This window comes from Ammospiza nelsoni, chromosome 8 (genome assembly GCF_027579445.1).
Source record: "Ammospiza nelsoni isolate bAmmNel1 chromosome 8, bAmmNel1.pri, whole genome shotgun sequence".
In the NCBI taxonomy this organism is placed as follows: domain Eukaryota; kingdom Metazoa; phylum Chordata; class Aves; order Passeriformes; family Passerellidae; genus Ammospiza; species Ammospiza nelsoni.
The window spans coordinates 10,007,092-10,034,488 of NC_080640.1; the positions used below are offsets into that span (position 1 = coordinate 10,007,092).

Here is a 27,397-nt window from a genome sequence, read left to right on the forward strand (position 1 = left end):
CTCTAGAAAATTTAAAGCACTAACAGACTGAAAAGGCAACTTGTAAATTCTGATATTGGATGGAGCAGACATGAACCATGACAAAGAAAACACCACCTTGGATCATCCACCTTGGAAACATTACTCCAATCACTGCATTCCATAGCAATCTGAAGCAAACAGCAGGGAAAACTTCTCTGCTACTCCTGATTTTAACAACAGTCTGAGGAAAAAAACCTCCTCTAGGTTTTTTTCTGTTTTTTTTTCTTTTTTTTTTTTTTCCCAAAATACTTTCACCTTCATGTAAGAACTTTCCTTAAAAAAATTCAGTAACAAATGAGGTTCTACTTTTCCTACTTTCACACAGTTCTCTCCCATGCAATTAACTCTTCAACACAGTGGGCTGACATGGATTTTGCTACATAATCTGCCTGACTTCATCCCTGTTTGAGGCTCTCTTTAATTCTAACTGTAGCTTTTAACTTAGCAAGCCAAGCTCAGTGCAGGGCATTCACAGCACTTTAGAGGCTGTACTTGACTTCTTGAGGAGGTGCTGCAATTTCAGCCTTTCCCATTCCAGTCCTCTTTGTACCAACATCACTGCAACACACTCAGTACACCCGATGAAACAACTGGTGACATCATGTTTTTTCACACTGGCTACACGACAGAGAAGCAGCACAGCATTAAGGAGCATGTGGGAAGGAGTATGCTCACAGGGCAACAAAGTGTCAACTTAGAGAGTAGCCTCTCTAAAAATGCCTTTTCAAGGACAGAATGAAGTTCAGCAGCAATTAAAAGAAAAAACCACCACCCCCTCCAAACTTACCTTGAAGAGGGATCCTGAAAATCTTGATAAATCTCCCAAATTTTGTGCAAGTAGTTCAAACCTTATTCTTTAGCAGATAAGAAACTGAATGATAGCTAAAGGCCTACTCTTCCTCTGCACTATTAACAACATTGTGTTCACTTGTTCCCACCAGACTGCTGGTTACCCATTTTCCTACTGTGCTTGTTAACCCAACTTAATGCCACACCCAACCCAGAGATCTCCTAACACAGCTGAAGTTGTCCAAGTTACTCAGCTGCACTTAGGCTTCTCTAGGCTGAGCATTGTAGAAAAAAACCCAACATCACCAAAACAAAAGCCCTTGCTCTAATCTACTTCCACTTTAATGAGATTATGTGATAAAATTCATGATCAGTCTTAGATGGATTTAGTATGACACTTCTTAACACAGTAATTAGCTTAATGACATGTGAACTACTTCTCTCTTCCAAAAATTCAAACAACTGTTGTGCTGCTATCCTAGCACTAGCAAGCCTAATCAGCTGAGAGCAGAGCTTGCTACCACTACAGCAAGTTATGTACCTGGTGGTCATGGATTAGACACATCAAGTGTGTCCTTGCAAACACTGGACCAAACAGCACCAAATCAGTAACCTGAGGTGTGAACCTGTGGCCACATTCCTTGGGTCCTTCTCTGAACTCTGATCTGGCTTCACCTGTGAGTAATTCAGGAACATTCTGGTCTGCAGCAGGCACCCTAATGTGCATATATTGAGAGCTCTGTATGAAGGACAAATTTCAGATTATTCAGGGTTCTCAAATACAGTCTCTTTCCATGCTGAAAATTTTGGGGGCATTTGGGACACTTTGTTTCACATTTTTTACTTCTCTTCACTTAGAGCTGAGTCTTCTCTGCAGCTACTGAGTCCCTGGAACTACAGAAAACTTTATGTCACAACATCCTCTTCCTTCAAGCTTAAGACTTACTGCAGACAGTAATTTCCCACATGTCTATCACTACCTGGTTGCTCCATATCAGCTTCAGTACTCTTCTCTCACCCTACCTTGTGATGCAAGGATAAGCACTCCTGAGCCCAGCCATCAGTTCATGCTCTCCTTTCCTGCACTTCCTGAAGTTCTCAGTGGGGAGTAAGAGTGAGTGCAGATCAAAACCTATCAGAGAGCTTTATTCTTCAGCTTTGTTGAATGTGTCCTACACAGAATAAATGCAACATACAAATTCACTGTTCCTCACTGTAGTACTGAAAGTTACATAAGCTATTCTTTAAGGTTATTATGTTTTTATAAATGTAGTATTTTAACATCAATAGATTCTCTTTTTACAACTGCTTTGCTACCTACAAAATTCATGGTTTGTGGTAAATTCTTAAGTGTTTCAGGAGAATGCATCAAGCTATTCAACATCCCTTTGCCAAAACTGTAGACAGCAGGAAAAGATTTCACTTTTTGACTGGGGACTGGCACTTGGCTCAAGTTATGCTGGTTTTGTAATGGGATGTAATGGAGGGGTTGTTACACAGGACAATGTGCAGGAAAAGGGGCTGTGATTTGTTTTGACACAGTTCTAGGGTCATTTCAGGACTCTCTGATACTTACCTTTTTTCACTTCAATAACCAGAACATGATGGATTTGGACAAGCATAGATTTGGGGCAGTTTTCTTCTGGCACTGGCAATGTGCAGAAGAGGGGGAAAGAGTGGCTTGGGAGAATTGCTTTGTCTCATAATCTGAAATATGCCACTTCAATATGACTGAAGTGTTTACTCCATCTTGGTGGATTCCTCTTCAGAAAGACAATATAACCCAAAAACTTAATATATACAAGTTACAGCCATAAAACCAACCATTTTAATTGAAGCCATTAAAAAAAAAGTGTGAGGCAATATAAATGATAAAACTATACTTAAGAAGAAATAGCTAGCATTTTCTGAAAAGCTTTAAAACAGCAACAAACACTTTACAAAAATTTTGAAGGAAGAGAATAAAATTTCCAAACTACAGGTATTGTATAAAGGTAACATTAACAATTATCTTATAAAATACAGCAACAGAGACAAAATGGATACTCAAGCTCATTTGAAACTAAGCCTTCTGGGGTCTTGGTTAAAATGTGTACTCAAAAACTACTTTAAACAAGGACTAAATACTTCATCTTTTAAATGTACAGGTCCCTGGCATAAACATAGCACTATACACATCTTCCAAATAAGCAGTAATTACAAGTTCTTTCATCCATGTGTGGTGTCATCTTCTACGAAGTCTTTGGCCATTTCTGCTGTGATCACATCAATATGACTGACCTGGTGGAACAAAGAATCATTCAGTTATTACAGTACTTTCTGCAGAATAGGACAGACATTTCTGAAGGCTCCAGGACTCAGCAATGGGTCTATGATTGATTTATAATCCCTTTAAAGAATGTGACACTGGACATTTGCAGGCATTTAAATTCTCTTTCAAGAACGAGAGAACTCTTTATAGAAGACTGTGTCATAAACAGAAATTTATCAGCTCAAGTGAGTCTGATTCACTCTGAATTCTTGCTAAGTCTCAAATGCACAACTTATTTTAATTATGGTGTTTACTGAGAAGCCTATCTATCTATCATACTACTTACCTTATTTCTGAATTTTACACCATAGAACTTGTCAGCTGACTCAAGCAGTTCTGGCCTAAAAGTTGTTGTAATAAACTGAGCATGTTCAGCTAGTTCCATAATCATATCTAAAAAAGAACACAAAAATTCTTTATTAATGTAACATTTTCAATAAAGTGAGACAGACAAAAATAGCAAAGTCTTTGCCTTATTCAAAATGAGGTTTTGGTTAATGAAGCAAAAACCCCATAAATCAAGAAAGTATCCATAGCAGTTTTATTTCCCAGATAATACATACAAGTATTCTCATTAATTCCAGTATGAATTCTGAAAAGTCCAGTCACTCAGCAAACCTAGTATATTCAACTTCTATGATGAAAAACCACAAATGCACTTTTCTATTCCTTTTTAAAATCAAAACAGACTTCAAAACAGGACTGTTTTTCAACACACTGAAGTGCAGTAAGGAGACCCTTTAGATGCAGTAACAGAACAGAGCTTCGGCTTCTACATTAAACCAAGTTCATGAGAACTTCTCCATACACACACTGGGCTTCTCAAAAATGTGTTTTTATGATCAAAAGCTTTATTCTTAAACATCAGGGATGAGAAAACAAACTATTACCTTCAACCACAATGAAGATTATAAAAGGCAGACAAGTACCTGACACAGCTTTTCTATGTTGGGCATCCAAGGCTTGGTCGATTTCATCAAACAAGTAGAACGGAGCTGGATCACATTTCTGGATGGCAAATATTAGGGCCAGGGCCACTAAAGATTTCTGTCCACCTGAAAGCTGCTGCATTTCTCTCATTTCACCCTGTTTTCCTGTGAATGATACCTAAGAAAACAATGCACCAGCGAGATGATTTCAAAACATTAAACCACAGCATCACTTGCTATTAAACAAACAGGATCAACTAAATGCTGCCTTTTAAAAATATAGTTAAAAGACAACCTAAGCAAACATTCAAGAGACTAAAAACCAATTATCTTCCTTACCCTTATGCCAACTCCAGTGAACTGATCTACAGATGGAACACTGCTCTGAGATCCAGATCCCCTTTCGCTCTCAGTACTGCCTTCACCTTCATCCTGGGACTGACTGCCTTCCACATCTCCTTTCTTCATCACCAATGTGGCCTTGCCACCAGGTACTAACTTTTGGAATACTTCACTGAAATTTTTTGACACCTGAAAAAGAAATAGTCATTTTTACCTCCTCATTTTCACAAAGCGAAACCTACTCATCAAAACTTACTCATTTTTACAGAGTGAAATCAAATGCAGACAAGTGCTTTTGCATGAACACAAAAAAAAGAGAATCTGCTTCAAAGAAGAGATTCATGCTCTTAAGCAGAAGTGAGAAATGTATGCTGTACAAAGCTTGGCTTAAAACAAGAGTCAAAACAACTGTTTTTGTAGTATGAGAATTTTCAAAATTTTTTTCAATAAAATGGTCCAATTAAAACAGACCTGTAGCAAAAATAAGATTTTCTTAGTAATCTTCAGTTAAGCAAAAAACCTTTAAAGAGAAAAATTCACACATTTTGTAGTTAAGATTCTTTGCTAACATTAAAATTCCTTTCACTAAATCTGGAGAAGAGATTTGGTGCAGTTTTTTGCCACAGTTCCCAAAAAGGGTTGTATGTAAGTATATAGGAACTCACTTGAGAGGAAGTATTTCAGAAGTTTTAAGCACAGCTACAGTTGTATTGGAGATGGGCACTTACTGAAAATGGAAGCATTATTTACTTTTCAGTTTTTAAAAAACCCACAAGCCTCAAGTTACACGACACAGCCTTCTCTTAGTACAGATTTATTTAGTATCCTCTTCTTCTCATATTGCTGCTACACCATGGGACAACTTGATTGATTTCAGCACCAGTGTCTTTATAATTGTTCCCATTTTGTTACCTGTTTGAAAGTCAGCTGAATAGCCTCGTATTTCCTGAGCTCAAGGACATTCATCAGCTCCATGATGGATTTGTAGCCCCTGTCCAGTTCCTCTTGTCTTTTTATCAATTTTTCCTTCTGCTCTGAGAAATTCACAAACTGATCTAAAGCTTTTTTATTAACGTGACTGTATTTCTTCAGTTCAGTATTGCACTGCTCCAGCTTGCGGAATAACTGCAAACAGAAAACACGAACACATCGAAGTGACCTGCAATTCTAGTCACATTTGACACTCAAGATGCAGGTGACACCAATGTTTCAGGTCATAAAACATGAAACCAAGCACACCATTTACCTGCTTTAAACTTAAAGTCTGATACTTTTCAAAAGCCTCCTGTGGAAGTGAACCCAACTCTCGTATTTTCTTCATGCATTCCTCCTTCTTCTTGAGGAGCATGCCTTGCCTGTTTGTCATTTTTTCAAGTTCTTTTGTATCATGGTTAATAGCATCCATATGCTCCTTCTCCATGTTCTTCCAGCGTTCCATGCTCTTCTGAAGTTCTTTAATCCCTGCTTCTGTTTTGTCAATAGAGTTATCCAGATCTGCAATATTGAACAAGAGTACAAAACCCAAACCTGTAAGTTTTGCACACCTCTATAAAATCAGTAATTATCCAATGAAGTATTTATGAAACAAAAAGATAGATAAAGAAGATCTATTAAGAAACATGGTTAAAGTTCAGGCAGAAAGCTGAAAATCCCTCTTTTCTTCCCCATGAGTATATGGCTTTAAAAAACCCCAAACAAATGTACTACAGTCATATTGTTCAAGTCTAGAAAGGGAAGCAAAGGAAGTTTCAAACCAAACTCAAGCAGCTGAGTTTTAAATGGGTTAGACAAAATTCAGGAACAATTATACAAGATCTTGCTTGTAGGACAGTTGCCTTTTAACTACCACACCCTCAAGCTGGAAGCCCAACACAAGTCAATTACATTGGGATCTATTTCTGAATCAAATATGGCATGTGTGAACTTTCAAAACCCTGGAGAGTTTTCTTTCCAAAATATGATGTTACCAACCATCTGACCGTGCCAGGGTATCCTTCACTCGTTTATTGATAGCCTCAAGTTCTGATGTTGTGGCAGTAAGAACTGTGCCACCTTCTGTCTCTCGAAGCTCATTCAGTTCCTATGGGATAAATAAATGCCACCAGGCTTCAGCATGAATGGGAACATAAGCCAGACAAAAAAGATATTTTCTGCTACTCTATATATAACTATTACATACATATACTACTCAATATTTTCATGATGTTCTAAGGTCTAATAAGTTAGATTTTCAAACAAATCTGGCATTATGATAGTCCTATTGATGCACAGGCCACGTATTCACAGTAGCTTTTGTCAAAAACTTGCTGAAATTCAAATCAATACTTAACTCAGTTTATACTCAGGGGAGCAAACCCCACCACAGATAACGCAGAGTAACAAATAAGTATTTATGATTTACATGTGTTAGTATTTGTGATTAGAAAAAACCAAACCCAGACTGCAAGAGCACATTTAAAAGAAAGCCCTTACTTGCTCCACTTGGTCCAAGCGTTTTCTCAGATTCTCATTGAGGTATGTTTCAACTCTTGTGATAATGCCTTCTAATTTAATCCTCTCATTCAAAAGCTGTCTGTTTTCCTGAAGAAAGTAGAGAAGTATATTAGTTGCCTTACCTGACTAGGACTATTTTTACCTTGTTATAGGAAAAAAATTTATAAAACAACAACAAAAAACCCTCTTCACACAATTCTGTGTATTAAAATCTCACAGTTCTCTGGACTGTTCCTCTAATTTTAACTGACAGAAAAAAAAAAATTCAAAGGTGTCTAGTGTAAAAGTCAACTGTACAAATCAGAGTTTATTAATCTTTATTTGTATCTGAATTCAATTCTTAAACCCAGAAATGCTTTAGAGAGTGTATTAAGAAGCACTATTTTTCCAGCAACATGTGTCAATCAAAAGCTTAGTTTTGTCTCACCTACCACTCACATATAGAAATTTTCCTTTCTCATACTGTGCATCCTCCTTTCACATGATATCTATTTGTATTAATTGTTGGAAAGTCAATAGCAAGAGCAAGAAAATTGTGATGATTTCAACACAAATAGCCTTAATTCTCACACAATCAACTGGCAAATTTCACCTGGTGTTTGAGAAAAACTTGCAAATACCCTTTGCAAATGACAGAACTTTAAACACACCTACCTACTCCTGACTAAGCACTGATTTACTGACACTATATTTGTAAGTGACTTTTCATACAAAAGGACAAAAGTTTATTGCTAAGAAGGTACCACATTTAATAGCAATATATTTTAATTTCCTTACTTGCTGCAGCTGTCGAATTTCATCATTAAGAGCATCCACACGTTTCTGATCTTCAAGACTGAGCTGAGACAACAAATCCGTGCCCAGTTCTGCTTTTAACGATTCTCTAGTTGACTCCATGGCATGCAAACTTGCCTCCAGGCTCTGCAGGCTGCGTTGCTGTGGGACAGACAGACAGAATCACTCCTCAAAGCAATCTCTAGATTTATATGAATTTCACCTCTTCATATTAACATATTTCTAGTTATCTCTTCATATTTGATATTATGATGTTAACCAGAAGGGAATGCACGTTTATCAGTAACATTAATGAAGCAATTAAAATAAACCAAGTAACAGCTTTCAATATCCCCATACCAACCTTAGGCATAAATGTCTTTTCAGACTGCTGCCTTTTCTCCTTCAGCATTTTCATCTCTGACAAAATACTGTCTCGAGAGGCTTTGAATTTTCTCTGCTGTGTTTCAATTTGCTGCATTTGGTTCATTAGCTGGTCAATCTCATTATTAATCCATACTGTGGGCTAAGGAAAATTCTGTCCTTGTTTTAAAAAATCATTTTTTTCCTACTAGTACCTTCAATTTTTTTCTATCTGACATATTCATCTTTCATCAAAATAGCAAACAAATCAAAACTCCACCAAACCATAATGATCACTTGTAGAGGAAAAATCAAGAATCATCAACAAAAACAACTTGAGCAGATTATCAACTTATCAAGTAACTTACCAATACCAGGAGCTAAGCTAAATGAAGATTTCCTTGCTTATTTTATTACACAACATTTGGAAGAACACAGGGATACATTTGAACATGCAGGGAAAGCTCAGATCTTATAAAATACAAAACAGATGTCTCTAATGCACTGATGCAAGTCAAAAAACAAAGGAGTTCAGTATGAAGGACAGAATGACCTGAGTGATGTATAAGAAAAATGTATAAACCTCCCTTACCCCTGAAATGTAGATATTGGATCTCAAAAGCACACAGTGCAAAGAGACTGGAAAGACCAAACTGTCAAGCAACTCAGAGCTTATTACAGCACAATGCTCTCCCACCTCCCCTCCACAGCAGAAGTGGACTGTGTAACACATCAATTCAGGACACAAGTACTAAAAATATAGCCTGAGTCAGAAGAAGCAGTGAAGGTTAACACAGATAATAAGAATATCTGGTTATGGCAGTTACTACAACAGACTAAAAGGAATAGAAAGCCTCATAATCTAGGGTTTAACCTCACCTCTAAGCTTTAAAGATCAATATCAAATACAGTAACACAGAGAACCAGGCTGCACACAAAACAGTCAAAACAAATGCCACAGATAATACGTAACAAGTCAGTCTCCTGTTTTCCATCTATTACTGTAACCACAAAAGAAAAGCTTTGTGTCACACAACCTTTCCCATTAACAACAAAAGGATATTTTCAATGTTTCTACGTAAGTTTTCATTGAGCTTTGCTTCGAGTTCACCAAGTTCCTCTTCTGCTTTTCTAACATCTTTTTGCAATTCAAGCCGAGACTTCCTGGTGTCATAATAACCTCCAGTCAAAGCCCCTCGATGGCTGACCTGGTCACCTGAGAGCAGAACACAATGAGATGTAAAATGCACACCACACACTTGCCTGAAGTCCAGCACAGTTCCCACAGCACACCTTAGCAGGTTAACCAGAACATTTCAACTAAGCTACAAAAGCACTGAATGTTTCAGCAATCATTTATGTTTACAGTAAATAGGGAAATGTTTATTTCTCTATTCAATTTAAGTGCTATTTCCTTTCTCAAAATCTTCACAGACTGCTAGGATCTCCTTTAAGCATTAGTTGTTTTTTTTTTAAATTTTAATTTTAATTAGCTTCTGAAACCATGTAGCTTGAAAGAGAATAAATATTTATATTAAGGGAAAAATGAAAATGTCTACTACTACCAGCCTGAAAAAAAATTTCAAGTTCTCTATGAGGAAATAAAGAGATGAAGTAATTAGCAGCATCTGTGGCTTATAGAGTATGCTGATACTGAAAAATCAGTAATTTCTTCCTCAGACACCCTTAGGAATTTTTTCAGATTGACTTTAAGACACAAAGAGACAACAATAAGCCTGCAAGGAATCTGCCCTCTTTAATACAGGCAATTAAAAAAATTATAGATTATTTCAGAGAACATAAGATGTAAATATATCTGTTGCATAGAAGAATTCACATTGCCTTTATAAGGAATTAAGGAATGGCCTTAAGGAATTAAGGCCATTCATTCACACCCTAAACACTGGTTTGAGCTTGGGGAAAACACCATAAACACTCCAGAAAAACAAATGCCTGTTAAATTGGATAAAAAACTGGATGAATGCAAACCTAATCTGCTTTGTAATTCTCATGATGGAGACCAATTGCTACTAAAATTTAGAACATAAGAAAATCCCATACCTTGCCAAGAAATCCTGTATTTTTAAGCACTGTATTTAAACAAGTGCAACCTTGTACATAGATCTCAGCCAAGTACACTATTATTTTTAATAATTTTATTTCAACAGCACTGAACAGAATATGTTTAATGAGCCCCATGTTTCCAGGAATCCTATTTTTGAAATAAATAACCTATAAAAAATTGCAGTATTTACCTTCCAGAGTGATACAATCCATTGTGAAAGCTCTGGCCAGCTGAGTGGACACTTCCATGCTACGACAAATTAAAGTCTTCCCAAAAACATGTTTGAAAGCTTTATCAAATCTTGGATTGTATCTCAGTTTACTGATCATAGGAATAGCATCCTAAAGTGAGAGAATTACAATTCAGGAATTAAGTAATATCTTGAGTATCAGGTTACAATAAAACTCTACTTCTAAGTATTGCTTTTTCACTTGTAAAGTGCAGTTAGTAAAGAGCAGATACCTTGTAGAAAAATGTTTTTCTATAACATAGTTTATGTTCAGAAGTATACATTTGAAGTAGTATTTAAATGCAGACTAACAAAAAGCAAGTGGTGGGCAATAAGCAATGTACATAGTTCAAAGCATGAGGCTTTGTGGCTATGAAGCAAAGGCAGGTTCAAAAGTGATTCTCACTCACATTAGTCTCAGGATAAGCAGTATCTCTAACATCCAGCTTGTTCAGAGGGAGGAAAGTAACTTCTCCAGGAAGGTTCATTTTGTTAAATTCCATTAGGATCTTTGTACTGACCTCATCAGAATCCACAATGTGATAAAACAGCCTGTTTAACAAGCCAAACAAGTAGGCAAAACTTCACAATGCTAAAAGGACAAACATATTTGTATACAGACAGTATTCTTGCAGATTCCATTACATAACACATCACTATCAAGTTGCACTGCATTTCCAACTCCATGCCTTAGAAAAAGCCAGTGGGGTACTCTTTTCACTTCAGTTAAAATAGGATGAGCCAACAACTTCACATTCCACTGTCCAGCCAGGAGCAGCTCAGTATGTGTACAGTGCCCCTGTGTCCACACCTGTGTCCTGCATTTCCATCACACAACATTCAGCCCCCCCTCTCTGCATGGATCTCCAAAGTTTGCCTCTGCTTCCTCTATACACCACACAGAGGGACAGAGACCCCATCTCCCTGTGCACTATAAGGGACTGAAGTAAGTGATTTTTCCTTCGCAACTTGAACTAAGGCTGCTTGTTACATTTTCCAAACTATGGGGCACAGGATTCAGAGAACTGTGAAGTGCTTGGAAGAGACACCCTTGTTCACACTGATAGAAGTTTCAGAAGAGACTGCATTTCCAATCCCAGGAGCATCAACATTTCAATGTGACACTTTGCAAGATCATGTCACCTCTGTCCTCTTTCCTGCTCTTAAGCCATTAGCTGCACTTCATTAGAACAAGAACTTTCATGACTACTCATAAGCTGGAACAGGGACCGATCACACAAAAAGATGATCTTAATTAACTTGAAGTGTTAGATGTTGCAGCAAGTGGTGGTTCACCCAACAGGCATTTACTTCTAGAAAACATTTTACACAGATTCATTAACACTCAGCATCTTTTCAGATAACTTTTAGAAAGCAGTTTTTGACAGTTTAGAGACCATTCTCAACCATGAGATTTTCTAGTACAAGTGAAATAATTCTTAGTATTTGCTGAAATATCAGCCTTGCTTACTGTAGAATTCTCCACACTGCAAGATGCTGTCCATTTTATTCAATATAATTCAGTCTCACCACCAATGACCCTGGCAAGTGTCAGGAGTGTGGGTCTGGGACCTTTTTTGGTTTAATTTTTTTTTCTCTCTGCTTTTGTTTAAGGTTTTTTTAGACAAAGTCAGGAGCAGCTAGAATTATCATTTAAATAGTCAGAATTCTTCTTAGTTCCTTCACAAAGAAACAGCAGTTTGATCATACATATAGAAAGCACTTTGACAAAAAAAATGGAAGACGACAAGATCAAAAGAATAAAATTTCAGTAGAAAAGTTGTGACACTGCACTAAATAGCATATAATTAATTACCTGTTCCCTGCAGTGACCTCCACACAGGTGTAGAATGCTGGCTCACATTCAAAGTTATTCATCACAATTCCATGATAGCCATTCAGAACATGCTGGTTGATGCCTTTCCGACGGAAGTGCTCCAAAACTTTGTTTATGCTGTCTATTCCATTCAAAATGGCCTGTTAAAATACAGCTAATTACTGTATTGCATTTAAAATGCATGGGCATAATATTCGTTTTAACTTTGTGACAGGTTTTATGCCAAATTCCTGTTAACTAACCTATAGCCCTAACACAACATACATAAATGAGAGACTATCGCTTTTTAGTTTTGTTTGGGGTTTTTTTAATCAAAAAGATATCGGAGGAAATTTTAAAAATATTCCATTTTTGCCTAGTCTCCTCATATCAACTACCTTGAGCTCACAAAACTCATTTTCAAGTAGTGCTAGAGCTATGAATATTTGAAAACTTGAGCACAGAATATAATTTGTCCATCTTAATTGTGAGATAAAGACCATAATTTTAAAAGTAACTATCATATCTTTTAGATAAAACTAACTTGTCAAGAATGATATTCTACAAGGAGTTATCAAGAGTGAGGTTATCTTACCTTTCCTGTTGCTGCTCTGAGAAGCTGCTGTTTCTTTTCTAGATCCTCCCTTTTTGCAGCAAGAGCTTGTTGTTCTGCATTCTCTTCTCTCCATAGGTAACTACAGAACAAAGCCAGTAATTTTTTTTTAAATGTGAATGCAATCTGAATGTTTTATTATTATTTTCTTAAAGGCTGCTAATCTAATGGGAAGGCAAAGTGCAGAAGTTCATACATGGCCATATTTCAAAAACATACCTACATGCCATGTTAACAACTACACAGTTGGGGTCCTTCACATTAAGTGAGATTGAGACATATTTCAATTAGTTACTAACTTTCTTTCACTCTGTAGTTCATCCTTTTTATTTTTCACTTCATAGTATTTTCTGTCCAATTCTTCAACACGAGCCTTCACTTCATTGAGATCCTGGTCCAGTTTCTAATACAAAGAAAACAACAGTATGAAACTACAGCTCTCTATATTAAAAAAAAAAAAAAATCTGTTTTATTCAATACTGAACTACTAAAAATTCAGAAAATTCCTAGAAACACTTCAACCAGCTTACAACAAACTGCAGAAGCAGTAAGAATAAAGACAGCTTTGTAAAGAAGCAGTAACAAGGTGTAGGTGCCACACAGATGGCAAGGCAGGCACTGAGTTCAACTGTGCCTCTGGGCATTGAAGTGAAATGGATCCCTGTAAGTCACAGCAAGAACAGGAATCAAAACAGTAACTAACACACATATAACTTCCCATGCTCTGAAATGACATTTGTGATAAGTACAACTAATCTTGTGTACCATGTCAACCTGCTATTAGTCAAAAGCCTTAGCCTGCTCTCCAGCAGTACCAGACTTTCAAGACAGCTGCTGTCAACAGTGTGCTGTTTAAGCCAATGCACAGACACCCCCCTCTGCTCACTTAACACCTGCCATTTTCAGAGCAGTTCAGGGCTAGCACTCCATAGTGTTTATGTATTTATATGTGTACAAGGAGGACTAACTGTGTTGTAAAAATGCAGCCAGCTCATTCTAAACCAACCTTGCAGGCTCTCAATCACATCCACCCAAGATGCCTTCTCTTTGAACAACAACAAGCTGTACAACTTTTCACCTAAGCATAAATCAACCTTCCTTGAGGAGGAAAAGGAAACCAAGACATGTTTATAGAAAGGAATCAAAATCCACAATAAATGTAACCCTTTCAATTCTACAGAATTACCATTGAGCAGTATAGTACAATTGCAATCAGCCAGTGGTAAATGCCATTTTCTTCATTCACCAACTCAGAGAATCACAACTTTGCTAAAGTGGATCCAAATCAAGCAATATTTTGGCAGAACACCATCATCTTTGTACAACTACACTCCTGCACGGTGTCAGACTGACCCTCAATTTCAGTAGGTATATTACACAAAGACCAAGACCATCAGCATTGGCACTGTATGTTCCCTCAATACAAAAGCAGGGTTTTCACAGCTAGAGCTCCTAGCAGGAATGCTACCTTTGGATTATTTTGCTGTACTTGCACTGTAAGAGCCATTTCTGAATGGAAATTAAATCTAAGTTATGCAGGTAACAGATTAATCTTCTAACACGCCTAGGGATGTAACTTCTAACCAGCTGCAGCCATGGTACAAGGGTGCAGTGCCTGCTTCATAGACAAAAAGACCCTGTTGCTTTCCCTGTTGGGAAAATGAGAGAAGTGAAAACAACCAACACAGACTTCCATAAGAACGTAACAAATTGTTTTCTATTAAATGGCTATGTTCAACATAGACAAGAGCAAGGCAGATAGAAGCCTATTCCTGATAAGTCAGGCCAAACACATTGGGGAAAGTATGAGAAGACAAAGCCAACATAAAGAGCAAAGACAGTACAATGTTAAAGGAGTTGAAAGTTTATCTGTAGCTGTTTTCAATAAGCATTTTTCAAAGCCAACACTCAACCAGAAAGTCACATCTTCCTTATAAATAGGCACTGAAGTCTGACTGTCCACGACTGAGTATTTAACCTTTCTCTAAAAAAGACTGAGAATAAGCTGCAAACTTACACTGTACTGCTCCAAGTTCTTCTCCTTGTTTGCCTCTGTATCCTCTAAGTCCTTGTGTATAGCTGCAATCTGCCTCTTCTTGTCATTGATGGCTTGATCTAAGGACTTCAGCTCTTTCTTTATCCACTTATCCCTCTCCTCTTTGGAAGTAAACTGGCTCCCTCGACCTTGCTTTGCATAGAGATCTGTTCTTTCTTGTGTAGCCTGTGCAAGTCTGTTTTGAGAAAGGAAAGACATCTTGTATTATAAAGAAATCTTGAAGTTATTAAGAGCAAGCATTAAGAATCAATATTGGAACTTTCAAATGTCATACCAGGCCCTCAAATTCGAGCACCAAATCAGTAACAAAAAGAAAAGGATCATGTATAAACAAAATCATCCACAAGAAGTGGTTAAGCTTAGAAAATCATCTTGCCAAATACTGTTCCCACCCCAACAATAAAGCAGACTTTTTACAGACCATCTTCAAGTGCATGTAGCTACCCTGCTGTCAAGCAACAAGTACAAATTTTTGTTAAATGCAGATGGATAGCATTGTTAAAATTTGCACAGAACGTCACAGACCTAGCAATTCCCCTCTCTTCTTTTTCTTTTACGCTGTTGAATTTTGGCTCTGTTTCTGCCAATTCTTTCTGCTTCTCCTCGATTTTCTCAAGAAGTTTTTGCCTCTCCTTTAGCAGTCTTTTCTGAAAGTCAAACAAAGCAGTATTTAAAGTTAGTATTTAACAAACCTTACAAAATAGTGACAGGCTTCAGTCTAAAACCAAAACTTCAGTGTACATGAACACTTCCTTGTGTCATTGACATTTTAAGACTTCACTGGTGTTACGTACCCTTTGCTCACTGTTGCCAGCTAATTCATCCTGTAGATCTTTTGCCTTCAACTCTAATTTAGTCCTCTGTTTAATCTGCTCCTGTCTTTCTGCACTAAGTTGCTCCTTCTCTTCTTTCATTGCAGAAATCTTTGTCTTCAGTTCTCGAACTTGCCGTTCTATTTCCTATGCAAATTTAAGTATAAAGTATCTTATATGAATGAACATTTCACTATTTATCAAAGCTCACAAGATAGTGAATGAACATTTCACTATTTATCAAAGCTCACAAGATAGTGAATGAACATTTCACTATTTATCAAAGCTCACAAGATCATTAGTCTGTAGATCACAATACACTAGATGTGTGAAAACCCCCAAGTTCCCAAATAGCATGAAAGCATGCAACTGGATTTAACACAGACACCACCAGCCCTCATCCTCTCCGTCCCCACCTCCTCCAAAAAATCCCCAAAACCACAAAGCAAAACAAACCTCTGGAGAGCCCTTTTAAAAGTATTTTTACCTCCATTTTATCTCTAGCATCTTGCTGTGCATCTCTCAGCTGCCTCGATTTTTCTCCACTCGTCTCTCGTTTAGCAGAAAGCTGTATGGAAATATCACCAATAGCTTAAGCCAGATTCTGCTTCAGTAGTGGTTTCAGAATGAAAATAATTTATTTAGTGAAGAACAGTGATGCTGACAAGTACATACAGAGCAGGTAGTTCAGTGTGCAGCTGCAGAATGCTGCAGATTAAATTCTGGGTGGTGGAAGCCACAGGCAAGAGAACTAATGTCCCTTTGCAAAATGAAGGGCACAGGAACCTGTGGCACTCAGAGACACAGCAGCAACAGCAGCCCCACACTTCCACTGTGATGGGATAAAAACCCAATTTCCTCTGCTGGGTTCCTTTGATATTTAGTCATTGCACCAAGATTAAACTACTTTAAGGATCAAGACATCTGAGACTCTGCTATGGGAAGCCTGGTCTGACTGTGAGTGTGGTGCAGGGAGTCAAGTGAGGCACCTGCACTGGGAAGGGGTTTCAGTCCTAGCTCAGGTGCTGCAGTTCTGACTGCCAGAGTGGCTCCTGGATGGCTGCACAGGAAAGGTTCCTTAACACTGCCAGGATTCTATCAAGGATCACAAGGAGATGGTAGCAAAAACAAACCAACAGCTCATTACATTTTGTACCAGCCAAGATATTTTACCTCATCAAGCTTAGCTCGAGTTTCATTAAGTTCCTGATTATAAATGGTGTATTCCAATGCTCTCCTCATTTTATCCCATTTCTGGTACTGTGCCAGCTCCTCTTTCTCCTCTTCTAGAGTATGCAGTCGCTCCTCAATGTATTTCAACAACTCGTTGATTTTCTCTCGCTTGCCCTCTTCAGAAAACAGGACAAGACAGAAATTCAGTTAAACACTAACACAATCCCCCATCTTTACAGCCACTGAATCTACTCCAGTGATTCCCAATTAATCAACAGACATGAAATGTACAAACACCCCATGTCCAAAAGCTCTCCACAAAAACATCCTAACAGCAGAACTGTTGATACTTGTTATATAAGACAACACAAGCATGTACTCTCTTGGCTCACACACTTAACAAAGACTGCACAACATGAACTTTAGTGTTTGCACAGCAGCATATCCTGATTTCTGGATCACTGCCAGCTGACATCACTCATATGTTTTGAACAGTAAATTTATCTGTATTAGCTTAGCTAAAGGTTTTATTACTAAAAGCACACAGAATGTAACTTATTAAACCTTTTGAGATATTGGAAGTTCAAGGAAGAAATATGACAAGCTCTGCATTGTTTAACATACCACAAATAACATCTATCTAGCTTTACTGAAAAAGCCTGAAGTTTTAGAATTAAATTAATTACTGTGGCATAAAGCAGTAATTTCTTGAAGTTTTACCTGTTTCTTTCATTAGTGAAATACTCTCCTCTTTACGTTCATCATATACTCTGGTACCAGCTACTTCTCTTAGCAACTTCAATCTTTGAGAGTCAGGAGCTGTGGCCATCTGGTTGATCTGAAAATTCAAGATCTATGATTTCAATAACTTGCTCTGAATGTATGGCTAACCACAACAGAGCAAAGACTGCACTCTTTTGCTCTGCCTGCTTGCCTGAGGTTTTGGTAAGAAGATTCAGATACATAGCATACACCACACACTGCTTTCCTTTTGGGACAATTACTTCAGGACTGCAAGTACTCTGCTTGTAACAAAATTTGCTGCTTTTCAAATGTTTCCATTTGTTTCTGAAACTCAGGATACAAGTACTATTTACACTGAAAAAATCATAAACCACTCAAAATTATATTTAGAGAAACTCAACCTTGTGCTTTTAAGTCCTGGTGCTAAATCAAATAGTTTAAATGCCTCCATAAAACCACAATACAATTCAGGGGTTATAAATCTTAGAATAATTAACATCATGAAACACTCATTAATATGACATCAAATCAGTCATACAATTACACTCAACATAAAACTCACTTCCTTTCAATAGAATTTCAGTGGCTGCATGCTCTTCTAAGAAGGTAACTGTTTCTAATTTGTCTTCTATTAAAACCAGTTTGTGTATTTTGGCTGCTAAGTAGTGTGCACCAATCCCCAGTACCACTGACTTTCCAGCTGAAGCAGTTCCTTTCAAATGCACACATTCAACTGTATAGGACAATTTATCCTGGTAAACATCTGGCAGACTGTACTATGGGCCAGCATTCCTGACATCAAGCGCTCCTCAAGTCTTCTCCCCTTGCATTCCTCTCCAAGTATGCCTTCCTTTGGAGGTGACAGTTCCCAGACTCCTTGATGTTCCACCCTGTGAGCCATTCCAAGTAGTCTGTGCTTTGTCTCCAGATGTGGGTGTCCTTTGAAAGTTCTAGAAAGCTGCTTGGGTCTTGAAGACCAGTTGAGACAGCCCATGCCATGAGCTCTTTTCCTAATGTGCACTCACTTTTGCTACTTCTGCACTTTCCATTCATTCCCCATTGACAGTATTTTCAACCTCTTAAAATTCTCTACCATTACTTTGCTGCCTCATCTATAGGCCCAGAAATCTTTGAATTTATACTGAACTATTTCAGAGGAATCAAGTTTGCTTTGTATTTAAGTATACGGAAAAAAAAGCCTGATTGTAAAGATCACCATGATAAAACACCCTCTGCTAAGTATCAACATTTACAGACATGATTTCTTTTTTAAATCAACATAAATTACTAAAACAATAATACCTGCCAAAGAAGCATGAACATACAAGAGCTATTCCAAGTTGAGGTAGATTTAGGTTTTGATTTACTTCTGAAATAATTTAACTAAGTTTGGCATCCAGGAAACACGATACCCTCGACAGTGATTCTTCTACTTTGTGAAAAAGAATCTTACCTTTCCTTGTTTGACAATATAGTAGGGATTACTGCGAGAAAATCCAGCACTTTCAAGAAGATTCATGACATCATTTTTCCTGAAATGTTATTATGAATCCATTAAAAACTTACAGTGAAAGTGAGAGCTATAAAATGCAGTAAATTATCACAACTATACATCACATAATATCACCGTGTGCAATGCATGCTCTGTTTGAACAACCTTCTTTATTTAAAAATGGCTAATTCTAAAATGAAATGAGAGAATAAAAATGGTAAATATCTAAAATAGTATAGAATGGGAAGAGATTAAGAAATAAGCACCTTGAAGCACAGAGGAGGGAAATACAGGCAAACACATCATAAGGAAGGATATAAAACCACTGAGAGTGTGGTAACTCTTCTATTTCAAAAAACCCTGAAAGAAATACTATGCAAGCAGTTAAACACCACACCAATGGATGGATTGAACTGCCAATTCAAAGTGTGCTGTCTATTGCATAAGGGCTGATATTCCAGCTATCAAACTACTGGCACTCAGTATTACACAACAGACATAAATTATTTCATGCTAGGGATGCAAGTGTTGGGTTTGCCTATAGAATTTTACAGAACTACTACTGCTCTCATTCAGATAAGGAAAAGAAGTACCTACGTCACCATTTTCTTGTCTAAGAAATATTGGTCCTTCTTGGCTCCAATGACTCTGCGAAGTGAGACTTCCTCTTTATCAATCTTAAGAAAACAGAACCCAGTAAACACACAGACCTACTGCAAGCAGCTGTAACTAACACCAGAGTGTCTGTGACACTTTTTAGCAGAAATGACCCAAAAGCAGGTACAGTGCTGAAGCCTTCCATAAGGCTGAGATCACTTGAGTCTGCAATGATAATCTATGTCCAAAGCATGTCTCTGAACTTACCGGTAACCTGTTGTCAGAATTGTCAAATATAATCTCCACAAATGCCGAAATAACTCGAGGACCTGTTCCTTCCTAAGAGAAGAGATGTTCTGGTTAGACAGCTGCCAGATTTTGAACTCTTTCTTCTCCTCTTTTCCTTGACAACCCTACTTCCCCTTTCCTTTCAAAGACTTGAGATGCTAGAACATCTACATAATTTCCAGCACACATTTTTATTTCTGCTAATCTTGGCTATGCATTCACTGGTGGCCATTATCAACACAATGTAGTACTGTGTAATAAATTCCCTTTTGCCAACTGAAATAAAGAAAATTACTTTCAAAATAATTGCCTTGAAATATCCACAGCCCAGCAATTGAACATTTTTGTTGTCCCATTCAAAGGCATTAGCTTATTCTTTAGTTGTGCTGCTACACACGTTCACTTACATGCAACAAAGCCAGTCTCTGCTCTGGGCGAAGATGACTAAACTCATCACTGAGGACAAACTGAATTGCTGTAATAAAATAGGAAAGAAAGAGAAAATTTATTCTTTCCTTCAGGGAGACATGCAACAGTTTCATTAACTCAAAACACACTGGTTTACTGTTGTATAATACAATCAAGCTGTTGCCAAAATCTTACAATATTTCTTCATTAAAAACCTTGATCTGCAGGATCTTTATCACTCAACCTGCTGTACAGCAGGATTTATCTGAAGAGGTCATTGTTGCCACATTACTGGTTCACTGCATAATCATTAACAATGCTGAACAATTAGGGATTCATCAGCATCCTTCTACATATACACAGCACACAGGCTAGGCTAAAAATATTGCTAAAGTACTTAGCATTAGACAATTTATAAACACAACCACCACAAAGCATACTAACATCTTTAATTAGCACCTTTGCTCCTCCATTAATGCTCCCACCTCACAAAATCCCCCTCATAACCTTATATTAAAAGAATGTCTAAGCTGTGCCAAACTGCTATTGAGTAGAATTTAGCCACTAAGGATGTCTAAAAAACCTGCAAATATCATAATCATCTTTCATGGAGGGCAACTTTTAGAATCCATTTCCTCCTGTAAATACATTTGCCAGCTGAAAGTCTTAGAAGGCCCTTAATAGGAGAAGCTGAATTCTAGGGAAAAACCTGGACTAAATATTAAACAAGTGCATTGATATCTGCCTTTCATCACTGTCAAGTAATCTCCATTCTGCCACTCCTTATTGAGGAAGATCATTTATTAAACCGAGTTCTAGCAAAAACAAGCAAAGAAACCTGCTATCTGCAGCATCCCTTGGCTAACAAGAAATCCATGCTTACCATAAAAGAAGTTGCTTTTTCCAGATCCATTTCTTCCCACTGAAAATTAAAACACAAAGTATGACATAGGTTAAGCTGACATAGGTTAAGCTGACATAGGTTAACACTGCAATGTACTTTAAATGTGACACGAAAATATTCAAGAGCAGAATCCAAATATAACACAGCCAAATGAAATCTCCAGGGAATGAGATGAACTTGGTAGATGGACCACTTGAGTACAAGACATTAGCTGTTTGCCCACTCAAACATTACCTGGACTTACAAACTCCAAAACTACTCCACAATGAGAATAACAGCTAAACCAATCATATTTATTGCCATCTTTTTGGTTCTTATACTGACAATCTGATGGATAAGAACAGTAAACCTAAGTCAAAGTGTCCCGGCTCCAGAACGTTTACCCAGAGGAAACCACTTCCTATACATTCAGGTTGACTGCATGAACTTCATGCAGCACATTAACTTTGTAATACTCCACTTGTTAATCATAAAATACTGGAATAAATACTAGTTCTACATAGAAAATGAAAGGTGTAAGAACACAGCACTACACCAATATAATCTCAATGTTTATACTGCAGTGTTTCAGCAAGGCCCAGAGCCTTCTCTTTAAGATCAGCACCTGCTGCATCAGTTTCAAATCCACTTGTCTTCCAGCAGCAATGAACATCCCAGGCTTTTCATCTCTGCCTGCCTACACAGCATCCAGACTCACCTCATTCCAAAAACTGTTATCAAGTCTTTAAAAAGAAGCTAAAAACTCTCAGTGAAAAGAGATTTTTTTAGTGTATTTTAAGAACATAAATACCTGGATATAGTTTTAGCTCCTGTAGAAATAATATATTATTAAACAAGACATGTATCCATGTCATATGCGTGTTTTTTTTTCCCTAGTTCCAGAGTTAAATCCTGGCTACTAAGATTTTATGTCCAAAATTGACTGCTTGCTGTTGGGTCAGCAGTCTCAAAAGTTGCTGCACAATCACTAAAATCAATGCAGACAAAAAAGGCAGGGCCAGGCATCCATAGGCAGAAATAGAAGAGGTGTGAGAATGGTGGGAAAAAATATGCTATTAAAATAGGAATTACTCAAGAACCTGCACTTCAAAACTTGTACTTTTTGACAGTCTACAGTCCACAAATTCATCCTTTAAAACTGGAAGAAAGATGATCTTCTTTCTCTTCAGGAGTTTATAATAGCTGGTGTGCTTATTTATAAAAATGATGACACTTGCACAGAGCAAAAAGAAAAAGAATCCTGTACAAATTCTCTGGTGCTGCTCCTGCAAGGACAACCTTTAAAGGAGGTCTGGCTGATACAGAGATGTGCACCAAGAAGGAGTTTATGAACCTCACTCAGTTTCTGGAGGCTCAGCTTTGTCCCAGCAAAATTGAATGTTAATAGTTGTAAGTGTAAAACACGCTGTGGAACATTACAGACAGCTGTACAGAAGTTCCCCAACCAGAAAATACAATCATCAAATGTAACCAGAATATTAAAAACTATAAAGGAGACTAACATGAATATCATCTGAAATAAAAGTGCAATTTTAACTAGTGATAAAAGACAAGTATCACAACTTACCAATTACATTGTGTTTGGAGCTGAATGGGTCCACAATGGTTTGGTCCCTGTAGCTTCGAAAGCCCTGAATGATTACCTGGTGAGAAGGAGGAGTTATTTTAACAAAGTTCTCTCAGTTTTTCTACTATAAGGTTTGACAGAATATTTATATCAACTTGCCTACCCTTCCTGCACACACTCAACCTTCCAGCTCAAGATCAGAAACTCACATCAAACTTGCCCCCACCTAAGCACTGATTTAGGGACAGATTTCTCCCCTAGCAAGAGATGCTGGTACTTGTGCAGGCCAAAGCACAGCAAGCAAGAGAGTTCCAAGAGGTTTTTGGAAAAACAGTGTTTGCCTAAAGTATCATATACAGGAAAGAAAACTGAGTATAACAAGCACTTAATTTTTATAATGCAATTTACTTAGAGCATGAGAATTTTATTGGTGAATTCTCCAAGCAGTGCCATTGCAGGCTGCACAAACTGAACTAGACTGCCTATTTCACATGCAATAGTCTCATTTTACTGTGCAATCTAAAGGGAAACATCAAAAAGCAAGCTTGTCTTGGCTCAAATTCACAGCCTAAAGAGACAAAAATGTACACAAATAACTTCAAGAGCTATTCAGCAAACAGTCATCTGAAAGCAGCACATCAAACTTCAACTCTTTAACTTCAGCAGCATTTTGAGGTTTGCCAGGCCTAGCAATACACCAGGTACAGAGTTACAATATCCTCGAACTTCAGCTCTGCATAGCAGCAAAAGGAATCCACCTTGCAGCACCAAGCAAGCTGCCCCACACATCAAAGCTGGCTGAAAGCACAGCAGCTCTGCTCTGCTCGGCGTGACAGAGGCAGCAGCACCTGGAGGTCTGACACCTGCACATCTTTCAGCAGGAACACTTGAAACAGGATTGCAGTTCCCATTTAATAACTGTGTTCTCTGCCCAGCTCCTCCCCAACAGAACAGGATACAGTTAAAGCAGTCACAGTGTTTCACTACGACAGCTACAATGCACTAAAAATTACTTCTTAACAAGACACAAAACCAGCTTGCACTACACTTCTCAATGTCATTAGTGCTGAAGATTAAGATATGAAATGACTTCGATTTTTTGTTTGTAAGGTCTAGGGTACTATCACTATCTTCTATTTGTCTGAACACGTCGTTCCTTCTCCCACACCCTCAAGTGTTAAAGGAGCCCATAGTCCAGAAAATGAGCATAACACTTTTCATTCAAGAAGCACATACAAAACTCCAGCAAAAAGCCTAGAAGTAGTACTGCAAACATTTAAGCAAGCCTTTCTTCACTGCTACAAAGGCCTCTATTAAGTGTACACCCAAACACCTCAAGAAACATCTACCTTCAGAACTGCATCCACATTCTGGTAGTGCTAAACAAACAGTGGGGGAAAAATCCTGCCCACAAAAAGTACTGGACAAAAGACTGGGAGAGAAAAATGCCCATATTTATTCATGTCAAGTTTGATCTTTAGTCTTTCTCCCATTATGAGACAGGCCACTATAAGTATTATAGTGTATCTATATATATATAGATATATATATCTATATATACATAGTAGTATATCTAGTATATATATAGTGTTATATACTACTTGATAGTATTGGTGTGGTTTTCCACTAATCTCCTCTTATCACCTGTTTATACTAAAGGATTAAAACCATCTCGCTAATATTGAATGAAAATGCCACGTCAGACAGCAAATCAAACACTGGAATTTATAAAAATCAAAATGAAATAAAACTTTAAAGCATTAGCTAACTTTTAGTCAGAACTTGAGAGCCATTCTCTCCCCAGGCACTATGGCTTTCTGGTCAAATTCTCTTTGCAAAATTATTTCATTCCTGGAATCTGAAGCTAAGAATACAGGTAGGCAGCAAATAAAATAAAAAGAATGAGAATTGTTACACGTTCTCCTATAGCTCCTGTAACAGTATTGGCTACTGGCCACCCAATTTTCCTTCTTTTTGTTTTCCCCAAAATGAAACGTTTCCCCTGCTCCGAGTTAATTTGGACTTACTCTATAGATCTCCACTACTGTCTGCTTTCAAGTGATTAAAATCTGCAGAACAAAAACTCTTATTCAAACTCTTTAAAGCAGTGTGCCCATCTATGATGATTAATCAAGAGTGATTTACAAAAGTGCGACCAAAAGGTGTTTGAAATACTGCCCAGTCAGACAATCAGTAGATGAAAACCTGGTATCTATGTAAAACATTCACCTTCAACGCTAATAAAGTATTCGTCTTAAGAAAAACACCCGCAGGGTGTTTTACATCCACAGTAACACAAATCTGCTACTACAGCAGCTGCAGGGAAACTGCAGAAGTAATATAACGATATCCTCAAAAACTGTTTGAAAAAGGTGTACACCAGGATCTTTTCAAGTGAGCACCAGCCACAGATCGTTTGGCAAGGGTGAGGCATAACACGTGAAATGGTTCATGCCCGGGGGCCTGAGGCAGCACCCCAAGGCAGAGATCCCGCAATGTGAACAGCTAAAAAATGCTTTTGACAGCGGAGCAGAGCCCTTTGTTTGGGTACGAGCCTTCCGCGGCCCGGACACCGGGGCTGGCGTACAAAGGGGCCCCGCGAACAAGTCTCGGGTCCATGAGGAGACCCCAGCGGCACTTCACACCTGCAAGGAATGAACGGGGAGCAGAGAAGGAGAGAAAGCGCCGCCAGCCCAGCCGGCGGTAGGACCTGACCCGTGGCCGGGCCGGGGGCACCTCCCTCAGCCTGGACCTCGTTCCGTCCCCCAGGACAGAAAAGATCGAAGCCAAGGCCTCCGAGCCCGCCGCGAGCCCGCGGGTCCCCAGCTGCGGGCCGGGCAGATGTGAACGTGCAGAGCCCCCAGCCCCGGGGCGGAGCGGGCTGGGCCAACCCCTAGGCCGGGCACAGGCCGCACCGCACACTGCGGGCGGCGCGAATCCCGCCGCCTCACCTGCTTGATGTACATGTTTGCCGAGGATGCAGTAGGCCCGCCAGGCTGCCGTTCAACCCGCCCTCGCCGTCTCTTTCCGGTCCGAGCGCTCGGCTTGACCGCGGGTCTCCGCCGCCGCTTCCCGCCCCCTCAGCCGCCCCCCGCTTCCCGCACAGGGCCCGCTCACCCCTCACGCAAACAAAATGGCGGCGGACCCTCCCCGTCCCGTCCTGGCGCGAACCATTCAGCGCCACTTGGAGGGAGAACTATGGAGCAGAGAACGCGCTCCTGTACCGCTGAAAAAGCGACACCACGTGGAGCAGCGGGAATTTCTTTTTTCCGATCTTCTAAAGTGCCTCGGCGGTCTTTTGGAGGGCGCTGCGTCGCGGGGAAGGCAGGTCACTCTGCCTCCCGGACGCCGGGGTCCCCCCGGGGAGTTAGGAAAAGTGGTTTCTCCCGCCGAGGGGCGGATTGGGCGCCAAAGGCAAGTTGAGGCGAGCGGAGCGAGTGGCGGCGCGCGCCTCTGGGGGGCGCTGTCGGGGCCGCCCTGAGGGGCAGCTTGCGCGGGAGGTCAAATAATAAACGCTCGGTCTGAGGACCCGGCTTCCGTTCGAGGGCGTAAAAATTATTTTTAAAAATAAAAATGATAATAAAAAATAGGCACCGGCAGTCTTAGGGCTGCGCAGACGCGCTCCTTGCCCCAGGACACCCGTTCCCTCAGCCAGCTCCTCCCGGCTGTGCAGGGCTGGGCTCCGAGCTCCGCATCCGCAGGGAAAAAGTCCGGGCGAGGCCGGACAGGTGCCCGGGGTGAGCTGGGCAAACAGCGATGGTGCGGAACATTCCCAGGAAAACAGCTTGGCTGGGTCCCTGCCCGCTCGTGTACCCACCGAGCCACTATCCAGCTCCCCCGAGGAGCTGTCAAACACACAAAAATAAGCAAAATGCTGGGAGAGAAGCTTTAATTTTCACCTAATCTCTTCCACTTATGGTGATTTCAGGTGTTGTCGTGACACCAGTCGGGGTGCGACATCTCAGAGCAAATGCAATTTTCGATTTAACAGTGCTCCTTCAAAACTGCGGCTGTAGCCAGCACTTCCAGACATGCAATAGAATTCCTCCTCTGAGCCTCTTAACGCTAATAAACACTACATTTAAACAGAAAGGTCTAGTTTCTACCTCTCCTAGAATAATAGACTGATGAATTACCTCTCTTCTCCAATGGGAAAATCTCACCAGTCTCAGACATTCTTAAGTGCCATGTAATTAAATGGTTTTACTAACAGCTATTGTAACAGATTTTACCAGCACCTATAAAGAAATGGTCCATTGTTTCTTCAGAAAACATAGAGCTTAAAAAACTAAAGCATTTAATGGTTGCTTCACAAACAAATTCAAAACGAAAATTTCCTGCCTGTGCCTGTGTTATTTGGCTTTTAAATAAGCCAAATTAGCTTAGTTCAATCTGACTGAGGGAAAAAATATTTTTGCTATTTGCATTTTCAAAATCCCTTTCATCTTAGGATTTCAGAGAATTTTAAATCCTCAAATAAGTCTCACAGCATCTCTCTGGGATTAGTTTGTGATACTAAATTTACTCTTCTTCCCTTTTCCTGGGTAGAGATGCTGGCAGTTCAGGTCTCAGATGTCTGGCCCATCCAAGGAGACTCCTGGCAGGGGGGAG

General features: G+C 39.1%; 1 protein-coding gene across 2 annotated transcripts; it reads right to left on the reverse strand.

Moving 5' to 3' along the window:
- Window positions 1-2,132: 2,132 nt before the first annotated feature.
- On the reverse strand, window positions 2,133-25,834 carry SMC3 (structural maintenance of chromosomes 3). Of its 2 annotated transcripts, XM_059477330.1 has the most exons (29): window positions 25,738-25,828; window positions 22,787-22,862; window positions 21,199-21,237; window positions 20,315-20,382; window positions 19,887-19,958; window positions 19,620-19,699; window positions 18,984-19,062; window positions 17,507-17,624; window positions 16,787-16,962; window positions 16,101-16,181; window positions 15,596-15,760; window positions 15,327-15,448; window positions 14,763-14,976; window positions 13,045-13,148; window positions 12,728-12,827; window positions 12,133-12,293; window positions 10,727-10,868; window positions 10,278-10,428; window positions 9,086-9,238; window positions 8,024-8,175; window positions 7,663-7,821; window positions 6,865-6,972; window positions 6,364-6,472; window positions 5,639-5,886; window positions 5,305-5,517; window positions 4,390-4,581; window positions 4,051-4,228; window positions 3,408-3,514; window positions 2,133-3,090 (listed from the first exon to the last, which is right to left on the reverse strand). In XM_059477330.1, the coding sequence occupies exons 1-29, from the start codon at window positions 25,750-25,752 to the stop codon at window positions 3,019-3,021; spliced, it is 3,654 nt and encodes a 1,217-aa protein (XP_059333313.1). In that variant the 5' UTR covers window positions 25,753-25,828; the 3' UTR covers window positions 2,133-3,018. The 2 variants fall into 2 exon arrangements, with proteins under 2 accessions (XP_059333313.1, XP_059333314.1); XM_059477331.1 differs by lacking the exon at window positions 19,620-19,699 and having other exon boundaries at window positions 25,738-25,834.
- Window positions 25,835-27,397: the final 1,563 nt, after the last annotated feature.

Bases quoted from the DNA above. Each gene is read 5' to 3' on its own strand.
- SMC3 (XM_059477330.1), bottom strand. The intron at 16,182-16,786 runs GTAAAATATCTT...ATTTCCATACAG, and splicing joins CTCGAGCTAAGCTTGATGAG to CTTTCTGCTAAACGAGAGAC. The intron at 5,518-5,638 runs GTAAATGGTGTG...TTCTGTTTGCAG, and splicing joins AGACTTTAAGTTTAAAGCAG to TTATTCCGCAAGCTGGAGCA.